The 12,488-nt window shown below is 34.8% G+C and overlaps 1 protein-coding gene across 1 annotated transcript in view; it reads left to right on the top strand.

Moving 5' to 3' along the window:
- SESTD1 (SEC14 and spectrin domain containing 1) overlaps window positions 1-12,488 on the top strand; it is a 97,475-nt gene that overhangs the window by 68,551 nt on the left and 16,436 nt on the right. Inside the window, exons 10-13 of the mRNA XM_028510940.2 lie at window positions 633-755; window positions 7,110-7,304; window positions 7,822-7,936; window positions 9,305-9,464. Of these exons, the coding sequence (XP_028366741.1) occupies window positions 633-755; window positions 7,110-7,304; window positions 7,822-7,936; window positions 9,305-9,464 (593 nt within the window). The remainder of the gene's footprint in view (window positions 1-632; window positions 756-7,109; window positions 7,305-7,821; window positions 7,937-9,304; window positions 9,465-12,488) is intronic.

Here is a 12,488-nt window from a genome sequence, read left to right on the forward strand (position 1 = left end):
GGGTCTGAATGTTTTGTTGATCTTAAGATGCCTAGAGTGTATTGCAGTAGTATAATTCCACTACTAGTAAAATGCTACTAGTAGCATAATTCTACTACTAACTGGTTTTTAATTTTCTTTTCAAAGTAGAAAAATAGTGTTCTAATTTATATTAGTTAATTCATTCACTTATCAGTGCCTTGGGAAGAGTATTGACAGGGCAGACATATGACTTTCAGGCCTGGTTTTTCAATAATGGATTATGTTACCTTGGGTACATCACTTAATCTCTCTAAAAACTCAGAGGTTTCCTAAGGGTTAGATAAGAAATTTGACAGATGTCAGTTCTAACTCTAAATCATATAGTTTTTTTATCTTACCATAAGTTAACTTTAATCCTCTTTTTTTGTGGCAGATGATCAGATAGCTGAAAGCCTGAGGTTTTGGAGCATACATTCCTTCAAATTTAGGTTTTGGATAAGTTGTCCTGTTATAGCTGTATAGTTCTAAAATAAACTATTTACTGTCTATGCAATGGAATTTTAAAAATTTAAGTGAAAAATACTTGAGGAACTTTGGGAGAGAAAACCAATTAGAATGAAAGTTTGAAAAGCTTGCTTATTTTAAAATTTCATCTCAACTTCTACTTATAGGTTGTGAACTGGCTCGAAGGACCTGGGTCAGAACAGCTAAGAGCCAGTGGGGGATTGGAAGATTCTATTCGGGCTTCCCAGGCCCTACAGCAGAAGCACGAAGAGATCGAGAGCCAGCACAGTGTGAGGGCCTTTTTTCCTCTGCAAGTTATAATGCTATTCTTAATGTGCATAATTAATAGCGTGTGTAGTGCTAAGTTGCTATAAACTTTGGTATAAGCACATTAGCATATAGTATATTTAACGTTCAGAGGCCATCAAGTACCCGTGTTTTGCTGTGTAATAATCTGTACCTACATTTTAGTAGTAATTCACATTTCACATGGGAATTAGCACTGCCCATCTATAATGCTCATCCTTATTTTTCCCTCAAAAGTTTGGGGCAAAAAAGCATGCATTATATATGGCAAAATACAGTACATTTTGACCACTAGGTACGTATTCATTGAAATTTGGCTTTGATTTCATCTCCAATACAGTTAAATAACATATATGTATATATACAATTCATATGAAATATTAAAAACTGTAGTGATAGAAGAAAGAGTGATAGTACAAAAATAGAACTTTCATGTGTAGTCCTTGAGACGGAAACTGTGATTCTTAAGTCATCAGAGGGAAACCTGTCCCTACTTTTTGGGGGTATATAGTACAATTAAATGCCTAACAGTTAATTGTAGAATTGTTACATTAATCATAACTGATGGAGAGTGAGTACATAGGATGCAGGATATGTGTTTTTACTTTATGTATTTGAGGGTTTACATTAGTAACTGTGGGGGAAGATATGAAATCACAGTACGAAATTGAGAAATAAATTAATCCATAGGCAGATTATAGATAATAATTGTTCAAGAGGGTTTAAAATTTAACATCTAACTGTACTTGAACAACAATACAAAGAAATTTAACATCTTGTTACATGGAGGAAACTGATATATGCTAAGCTTATGCTGTGTTAGAGTTTAACTCTTCATTATTGAGAAAGTGATTATCCCAATTTGCAAATCAGTTCAAATCAGTTACCTCCTTTTCTCTTCCAAGTCATATTTTTATGGTAATTTTAAATAGATTGACTGGAAAATTGGAAAATAAAACTCAAATTCATTTCTTTCTCTTAGATTACCTGTCTTAAATATCGATTAATTTACAGACATACACTTAACAGTATTCAGCCTTACATATAATATGAGGAATAAAACCTTTCTTCAACAATAGGTAGTAAAAGAAGTCAGCCCACCTTCAGATGCAACTCTAAGTGATCAGAATACACACTGATTGGATTTATGTATAACTGAGGGGAGGGGGACGTGTTCAAGGGTGAATGTAATAGGCATCTTGACCTTCAGGATCTAAATGCACAACAATGGAGAACAGTATAAATAATTTATCAATAGTAATGTTAAACTCTGGGCCCAGATAAGATTTAAGGGTCATCTGAACATTGTATTTATTCTTTCCCCTTCAACTTTCCTAGTTGAAGTGGTAATAAAAGAATGGGATGGTATTAGTAAATGCAATATGTTAACTAAATGAGATTAAAGAAATAAATATTGACTATGCTTTTCTCAAGAATAAATTTGAATTGTTGACCAAGAATCATTTGCTCTTTATTAGAGATGCCTGTTAACAATATCTGATCTAATTATTTTCCTTTTAAATATATAGCACGTGTTTGGTTTCCTTATATTAATTTCTTTATAATATTTCCCAAATCAACGTTAATGATTAACTATCTTGCAGATAAAATACAAACTGTACCTACAGGAATTAGAATGTAGCTGAGGGAATAATATGTAAGTAGGTGGTATCACAAGATTTGGATAGTATTTACTAAATATTTACTATATATTTGCTCTCTCTCTATACACACATGTATGTATATATGTAATATGTATACATATCTATGTATATATAGAGCAAATATATATATTTACTAAATAATTCAGTAAATCATATTTATTAAAGTCTTTACCTGTATATTTACTAAATATATTATTTTGCATTTTCCCTAATTAGTCCTTGTAAGAGATTTAAAAATGAAGTTCTGTGATTGAAAAATCTACATATTTTCCATATTCATAGGTTCTAGCATAATGGTTTTTTTTCTTTATGCTTAGAAAATATTGAATAATTTGTATTTAATTTATAACTTCTGTTCCTGAGGTTACAGTCTTTTAAATTCTCTTGGTACATTTTAAGTAACTTAATTCTGAGTTGATATTTTTGACATAGATTGTGATTTATTTGAGCCTTGTGGATTGTTCTGGACATGTTACTGCAGCATTAACTATATTCTATGGTTTGTCCTCCTTTTAGTTCTTTTTTATTTTTTTAAGCAGTCTACATTTGCTATTTTTTTTTAAGATTTATTTATTTATTTTTAGAGAGGGAAGGGAGGAAGAAAGAGAGAGAGAGAACATCAATGTGGCGATTGCTCGGGCCATGGCCTGCAACCAGGCATGTGCCCTGACTGGGAATCCAACCTGTGACACTTGGTTCGAAGCCCCGCGCTCAATCCACTGAGCTACGCCAGCCAGGCCCTTTTGAGTTCTTGAAAAAATATTATTTTGCTATATACATTCTAGACTTCATCTAGGGGCTAAATTTATGGAATTATCCAGAAGTTTCTTTAGATACAGATATATGACACATGAGGATCCTAAAGACAGGATTTATCTGTATTTTATATTTTTAAAAGCTGCCAGAGGAATAAATGCAGTTACAAATTAGATTATATTATAAAGAAATTCACAAAAGAAGTAGAATTATATACACAAAAATATATATTGAAGAGTACATTTTTACATGCCATATAATTGAATGAAAGTGCAAATGGTATACATAGAGATTCTTCTGTGTAGGTGCTAGTGTTTTTTATTTTATTATATTTATAAGGTTTTCCAATCCATGCGGACAAAGCCATTCTGGGTGACCTCTCCCTGGGCTTCCATTTAACTGCTCATGATAATCCTCATAACTTTCGCCCGTTTTGCCTTGACACGCATCTTATATAATTATTCTAATACCGACCACCTCATTTTATACATGACGACATTGGGATAGTTTGTTTTTTTGACATTGTGGGTAGTTAGACATAAGGTTGAACCCAGTCGCTTGATATTAGGTGAGATCCTTTCTCCCTCTCCCTATGCATCTCTATCCTTCCTCCCTGCCTCCTCCACTCTCAGAGAAACCTGTTATTTCATGGTCTTGCTTAAGATGTAGCATTTTTTCTGTTCTTCTACCCTTAGTACTGGAGGGCATATTTGCATACCTTGACATCTGCATTCGTAGACATGGCGCCAAAGGAAAGAAGCAATGATGGTTTATTATGGATCTCATTTCTTTAAATGAGATAATACCTGGAATTTGTTTCAGAATTAGGAGGTGGCACAGATTGGATGGCACTGATGAAACAAGATTGGCCCTGAATTAATGATTACTGAAGATGGATGGTGCAGGGGGTTTCATTGTACAGTTCACCCATGAAAAATGAGGGAATTGGGGGCACAAAACCCTCCTCCCATTCCTCACTGTCAAAAATCCACATATAACTTTGACTCCCCTAAAATGTACCAGTAGCTGACTGTTGACTGGAAGCCTTACCAATAATATAAACGGTTGATTAGCATACCTTTTGTATGTGTAGTATGTACTGTATTACAATAAAATAAACCAGAGAAAAGAAAATAATAAGAGAAAATACATTTACAGTACTTATTGAAAAAAAATGCATGTGTAAATGGACCCATGCACTTCAAACCTATGTTGTTGAAGGGTCAACTGTGCTGTTCTTTCCACTTTTGAATAGATTGGAAATTTTTTATTCTAAAAGGTTTACAAAAAGAAGATTGCACTATTTTAACCAATAGATGGCACTATATTGTCACCTTGAGAATAGGTTGATGTAGGATAAGTATATTAATTTATTCTATTTAAGATATTCTAATATTTTATTAAAAGCTTTCTTTTCTCTTTGTAAACAGAAGTCAACACTTTAAAACATGTATTGGAATTGTTCAGGTTTTATGAAATTATGACGACAAATTTCTAGCATATTGATTGGTTAATAGGAGTAGAATTTAGAGAAACTTTTAACATACCATTTTGTATTAAACACAGCCAAGTACTAAGTTTTAGATTCTTTCTAAAAGCATAATTAAATGAAACTAAAAATAAATGTATTAGCCGAGAATTGATTAATGTTTTTTAAAATATCACTGGCTATCATGTGGAGAATAGGGAGTAGGGACTAACAACAAAATAGGAAGAAAGGAGACTAATAGAATGGAGGCAGTTGAAGTCATGAGAAGTTGTCAGATTCATGGGTTAAGCCAGCAAGACTTGCTCTTTTAAGAAGAACCAGAGGTTTAGCCTTAGCAACTATTATTAAGGTGGTGAAACCTGGGAGAGAAGCAGGTTGGGGGGCTTGAAAATCAGTATCTTTGGGGACAGGTTAAATTTTAGATATCTGAGAGTTATCTGAATGAAGATGACTAGTAGCCAGTTGGGTAATCAGTGTCTAGATTGAGGATATTAATTTGGGAGTTATAAGCCTACATATGTTATTTAAAGGCATGGGACTAGATGAAATCATCCAATCCCAATGAGTATTGGGACTAAATGTCACAGAAAGCCTTGGAAACCTGAACTGTGGATCACTCCTAAATTTAGAGAGCAAGAAAAGGAAGGAGAGCCAGCAGGGAGGCCAAAAGGAGCTGTGTGTCTGAGGAAACAAGAGAAAAGGGCATTTTAAGGAGGCAAGAAAAGACTAAGGGAAAACGCTAAAAAAAATCAAATCAAAAGGGTCCATTGGTCATTGTCAAATGCAGCTGAGGAGTCCAGTCAGATAAGTCTCAGAATTCAACAAAAGTAGTTTCACAAGAGTGGGCAGCACAGTTAGAAAATAGGAAATGAAAGAGTGAGTATAGAGAACTCCTTTAATGGAGATTTGTAGGGGTTTCTATGGAGGTTTAATTTATGTACAGTAAAACATCTTAAGGGTATGTTTTATTTTAATATAAGATACTTATATTATTTGTATGCTAATGGAAATAATGTAATTGAAAAAGGAGACTTGATGGGAAAGAGAGAGAAGAGAATAGCAAGAGCAAAGCCTTTGTATAGGCAACAGAGGATAGCATATAACACACAAGCAAAGTGGTTGGCCCTTAGAAGCTGGGGTCGTTCATTTGTTATTACAGTAGGGAGGGCAAAGCATAAGGTTACAGAAGCAGGGAAGGTTATAGATTTGTTGATGAGATGAGAGACTCATCTGATTGCTTCCTAGTGAGTTAAGAAGTTAGATTTCTGTTTGAGAGTAACGAGGTGAAAAGAAAGTTGGAGATTTAAGGAGTTAAAAAAATAATCATGAGAATGGAAAAGTGAATTGACTAGAGAAACATAATAGGATTGCTAAAGGCCTATTTAATGGTAACTTTTAAAAATGATTTTATTTATTTTTAGAGAGAGGGGAAGAGAGGGAGAGAAACATTGATGTGAGAGAGAAACATCAATGCCTTACATACTCCAACCAGGGACTGGGCCTGCAACCCAGGCATGAGCCCTGCCTGGGAATCAAACCGGTGACCTTTTGGTTTGTGGATTGATTCTCAAAACCAACTGAGCCATGATGGTCAGGGCTAGTAGTAATTTTTAAAGGATAACCATGAGTAGCCATATTTACCTATTTGTATAGAGATAGTAGGCAAAAAAATAGGACTGAGGTTTGACAGGTAAATTTGATGGAAGGGAGGAGAGCCCTCTGATCAAAGATAGAATTGAGCACAGAGGGCTTCTGAGTGCTGGGCAGTAAAAGATGCTGTGGTGAATGAATTGGTAGGCTCCATGAGTAGCTGAGGTCAGATGAGGACAGGATAGTTGGAGACAAGGGTAGGAATCAAGGAACTGAGAGTTCAGTGTTGAGTAGGTGTCTACATGGTGGAAGTCAGTAAGAAAACTGATGCTGAGAGGAAGGCAATGACCTTGCTCAACTCCCTGGATGATAGCATGCAACAGGAAAGGTTGGGAAGGTGTACCGTAATCTGACAGCATGCACTTAAGTGAGATGTGTTTTTTGGAGAAATGATCTGGGAAATAGTTACATGAACTGAGGCAGCCATCCCCTTATCTGAAGGCTTGGGGTATGCCAGCTATGAAAACAAAAACAGCACAGGACTAACTGCTTTCTCTAAAAGTGGACAGGTTCAACATAAAGCAAGAGAAGGCAACATTTAGAGGCCAGGATGAGGCTATAGGAGATTTTGCTCTTGGCAGGAATGAGTTCCAAGGATTGCAATGGAAGGGGTTGGGGGTTAGAGACTGTTCATCTCAATTAAATAATTTTGCCTAAGAAAATTCCTTTGTATGTTACTTAGTGTATATGGAGAAATTAGGAAATATAATGTAGTTCTCCAGCAAATAATAAAGATAATTTTATTTTTAATTTACTTCATTGTGATGTCTCTATTATAGGAATGGTTTGCAGTATATGTGGAGCTTAATCAGCAAATTGCAGCACTCTTAAATGCTGGGGATGAGGAAGATCTTGTGGAACTGAAATCCCTGCAGCAACAACTTAGTGATGTTTGTTATCGACAGGCCAGTCAGCTAGAATTTAGGCAAAACCTCTTACAAGCAGCTCTTGAATTTCATGGGGTTGCCCAAGATGTAAGTGTCTTCTCTGATTGCTTTTCTTTTCTTGAAATTATCTGAACACTTATCTGCACATAATTTTTGCAGATTTGCATGTCTCCTAATTATTTTTTGGAACAATAAAATAATGTACCAGAGGGGGAAATGAAATAAAATCTTTGATTTTTCAAAAAAAATCTTAAGTCAATCTGCATGCCACTAAACCTTTTTTTGTCTACATAGAGTGTCCCAACTAGTAGATATTTTATTTTGATGGTTTCTCAGTGTTTATGCTTTATAACAGAATAAAATGGAAGTTTCATAACTTTTATACTACTGACCTGAATGTATTTCTTTGCCTTTCTGGTGCATGCATCTTTGTGCTCTGTCTTTCAGATAACATGTATTCTAATTATCCGTTCTTGTCTTTTAACAGCATAGTCTTTTTCAAGTATAATTGTGATAACCTCATTAGAGATAAACCTCATTAATCATTAAACATTTTAGATGCTGATTACATCAGGGTTATCTCTTTGGTGTCCCTCTGCTTTAGTTGTCTCAGCAGTTGGATGGCTTATTAGGGATGTTGTGCGTAGATGTAGCACCAGCTGATGGAGCATCGATTCAGCAAACTTTAAAACTGCTTGAAGAGAAGCTGAAAAGTGTTGGTAAGCAGATTTGAAAAATGCTGAAACATAGAGGTTCTTTTAAAAAAATATTAACCATGGTTAGACAAGTCATGTATATTGAACTCATCATTATTTACAGGAAACACAGGAAAAATTAGTATAAAAAAGTTTTTTTCCCTTGAAGGGCATAATTGGTTAGTCCCTCTTCATTCATTGGACCTTTAGCCTTTCTTATTTACCCAGCTATATCTACAGGTGCTATGTCTTGCATATACTAGGAACAGTTATTTGTAGTGCATGCATAAACTGTGATTAGCTGTGAAGTGTTTTGTGGTAAACACTGTATGCCCAAAACTGTGTTTTATGCAATGATTTTTGTTGCTATATCCTAACCTTGTGAAAAAATAGTTGGTTTGGTTCTGTTCATTTGTTTCTCCAAACTGGAAATATTGCCAAGATTACCTACTCTCTAAGGGGAGAATGGTCCAATTCTCTCACTTGACATCAAGGTCTTTAACATTTAGTAGAGTGGTAAATACAGTGACTTTCCCTAGGTCATTCCTGGAGAGGTAGACAGTGGATGTTAAAAGTGGGAAGTAGGGGTGGATTGAGTGGGAGAGAAGGGCAAAGGCAAATATAGGAGAAGCAGCAGAAACCTAAGGCAGAGGTTTAATAGAAAGCGGTAATATGTGTTTGGACTAGATTAATTAATTATTGAAAAGGTTTTGAAAAATCATGTTTGTATTGGTGTTTTCTATGCTTAGAGTTTTTGTTATTTTAGCAGATGATATGCTTGATACACATATTTAGTATTTAATATGCCAAGTGAAGTGTATTTGAAAATGTCAGAAGTTTTCTTGAGCCACAATTTTTCTTGGGAAAAGAAAACAAATTCCTGTTTATTTCTCTAATTTGCAGTATTGCTAATATATTCTAAGTGTTGCTTCTCGTTGGATATAAGCTTGATATTGCTTATACTCAAAATATTTAGCATCCTTTAATGTTGCTTGAGTGATGTGAAGTCTTGTAACTTATATCTTTCTTGGAACTAAATATTTACCTTGTTCTCCTAAAAATTGGACTTTATAAAAGCGTAAGAGAAAAAATGGAAAACTCTTACTCGTTAAAATAAAAATTCTCACACTTTTCTCATGCTTTCAGTTTTAAAAACTATTATTATCTGTGGAAATTTACCCCTTTGAAATTCTCTTTAAGGAGAATTTGGCATTGGAAGGGGGAACACTGGTTTGAGTCAAATTTGAAGAGGTTTTGTTACTCAAAATGTTCAGAGGACTCCATTCCAAGATAGTTTAATAGAATCCAAGTACAGTTATCGGCTAGCAGGCTTAGTTAGAGGGAAAACACTTCTGTTGTTTAAGAGATTAAATGTAATAACTTTTGTTTTAGATGTAGGATTGCAAGGTTTGCGTGAAAAAGGTCAAGGTCTGCTGGATCAGATCTCCAATCAGGCATCCTGGGCCTATGGAAAGGATGTAACCATTGAAAATAAAGAAAATGTGGATCACATTCAAGGAGTGATGGAAGATATGCAGCTTAGGAAACAAAGGCAAAGTTTGACTGTTAATTCTATTTTTGCTAAGACAACATTATTAAAATGAAAAATGATATAATCTATATTTTTTATTCAAACTAAAAGTTTTTACCTGTTATATAGTAGACATGTAGTAAGTTTTTGTGAATGTAATAATTACTGTGTGTAATTGTACTAACAAATTATGACAGTTCAGTTAATGAATGGGTACCTTTTCCCTTTTACTCAATAGTGAGAATTTCAGTTACACTCAAGTACTTTGCATTCCTATCCCCAGTGTGATTCTTTTGTCCTTTAAGAAAACCCTCTGGAGAATTTTGTTTTTCAGTTTTCATTTGGTTTAGTTGGTGCTATCTGTCATCTACATTGATCTGTTCCTTCATCTTAACTTCTTACTAACAAATTGTCAGACATCCATTGTTCTCATATTTGCTGTAGAAGGATTAGAGACTGATGTTTATTAAAGTAAGATGATGGAAAAGATGGGTAAGGATAAAATGATGTTTGGTTGCATTTGATTGAAGAACTAGGAATTTAAAGGATTCTTTGAAAACTCAATTTGCAATAGCAACTGCAAACTATGGCTGTCCCTCTGCATCCAGTGAGGATTGGTTCCAGGACCCCGCAGATATGAAAATTCACAGATTCTCAGATCCCTTATATAAAATGGTATTGTATTTGCGTATAACCTATGTACATTCTCCTGTATACTTTAAATGATCTCTAGGTTACCTGTAATACCTAATACAATGTAAATGCTATGTAAATAGTTGTTATACTCTATTACTGGTGAATAATAATAAGAAAAAAAGTCTGTACATGTTCAGTACAGGTCCATCTGCCATAGGCCTAACTACATAGTATGCATCAGCAACAACGTAAAATATTTTTGTGAATATTTTCATTGTTAAACTCTATCTTACACTCATTCTCTGTTTTTTTCTGAATCTGTCAAAAAATGACAAATGCTTTTCTATTTAAGAAGACTCCATGAAAACCACTGAGTGAGGGCACTGAAATAGTTTCTTCATTCCTAATAAATAACTATAATATTTACTACAGGTACACATCAGGAACTACATAACTTTTTTCCAAACAGTTTTGATCTACAGTTGGTTGAATCTGTGGATGTGGAACCCACAGATACAGAGGGCTGGCTGGATTGTGAAGTGATGGATTAAATTAATCTATGCATGTATACACAATCTAGCATACTTGTATGAGGTTTTTTGTACACTTAGAAATTTTAAAGTCATTTACAAAACCTACAGAAACTTTCCCCCTACATCACAGAGAAAATAGGCAGAAATTCCTTCTACCCTCATATCTGCAAATGTATCCCTTTCGCTATTCATTCTCATCACAAAAGGTGATGTAGCTCTGCTCTTATCAGAGTCAGTCCTTTTATGTACCTTCATGTCTCCTCATTCCATTAATTCTCATTCTCTACTCTGATCCCTGTCATTTAAATGCTGAAATCCTATTTAAAAAAAATAAACAATTACACACATGCACATATGTTCCCCTTCAATTCTCTTTTTCTTCTAGCCCTAGGGCTTTTATTCTTGACAGTTAAGTCTTTTGAAGGTCTTACCTACACTCATACTACTTCCTTACTTCTATTTACTTTCCCATGCTCCTCAATCTGACTTCTATACTCACCATTTCACTGAATTTGCTCTTGCCGATGTCTCCAATGACTTTGTAATTGCCAAATATAATAAGCACTTGATTGCTCAAAATCCAGGGGTACTTTTAGTCCTGACTTTGTTTGACCACTCTGAATCATCTTAGACACAACTGAATTTTCTCCTTCTCGAAACTCCTTGACAATCATGTCTTCTTCAAAAACACCCTCGTGGCACTCCTTCTGGTACTCTGTTTCTTCTCAGTTTCCACTGTTTCTTTGTCCTCTAGCTGATGTCACTGCTTCTATGGTTTGTTCTGAAGCCAGATTTTCTTCTCAGTTTATGTATTCTCCCTAGACAGTCTCACTGCTTTAATGACTTTCTTTAATATGATCACAATTGAGTAATTATGACTCTGACGCAAACCCCTCTCCTTAGGCCCATAATTCCACTTGCCTACTGAGTATCTCCATCTGGATGCCCCAGACACTCATCAGATCAGTATGTCCAGATTGGAATCATTCTCCCCCAAAACTTGCTCTTCTCCTCTAATTTTCTGTCCAGGAAAGTTACCAGCAGCTACCCAACTTGGGATTTATCCTAAAATCTTTACTCTTCTCATCTCTACAAGTATGTCAAATGTCAAAAGTTTTGCTCTTTTGTTATCCTGAACATTTCTTTGTTCAGTATTTCTGTATCTCATCTTGCTCCTCTCTGTTCTGTTATACACAAGAGTATATCTAATTACACAGTTTCTTTGTATAGAACCTTTCTCAGTGACTTCCTGTTTTCTCAGATGAAGTTCTGTCTCCTTGAAATAGTGTAGGAAACTGTAATCCAATCCTGTGGCCCCATCTCCTGTAACTTACCCCAAAACCATATAATTGTTTTCATTTTTCTGAATGCATCATGCTGTTTGATGCATTCATGACTTAGACTGCTTCCTTCCTCATTTTCTGCCTAGTGGGTTTCTTCTTTTCTTCAAGACTCCAGGATACTTATCCTTGGAAGCCTTTTTAGATTTCTAAGACAAGTTAGTCACTTGTTCCTCCCTACTCCCATAAATCCTTTATACAGCTCTACATTAACATCACATTGTTTATTTAAACATCCATCTCCCAAAATGGGACCATCTTAGAGACGGTGTCATTTTTTTCCAAGCACATTGCTCAATACATGACAAGTTGAATACATGGATGATATCATCTTTATCATTAAACTGCCTTACATTGTTTTTTAGCTTCATATTTTAGAAATAATTTTTATCATCACCTGCCTTCAGTCCTTTGTAGAATTACTTTAACCAAGTTTCATTTTAACAATATGCTATGGGATTTTATTGAGGACATCCTTATAAAATAGCCTTGTGACAATGATATCTGTATTGTTTTCTTTAAGAACATCAGTTATA

The sequence above is a fragment of the Phyllostomus discolor genome, chromosome 4 (assembly GCF_004126475.2).
Source record: "Phyllostomus discolor isolate MPI-MPIP mPhyDis1 chromosome 4, mPhyDis1.pri.v3, whole genome shotgun sequence".
NCBI lineage: Eukaryota > Metazoa > Chordata > Mammalia > Chiroptera > Phyllostomidae > Phyllostomus > Phyllostomus discolor.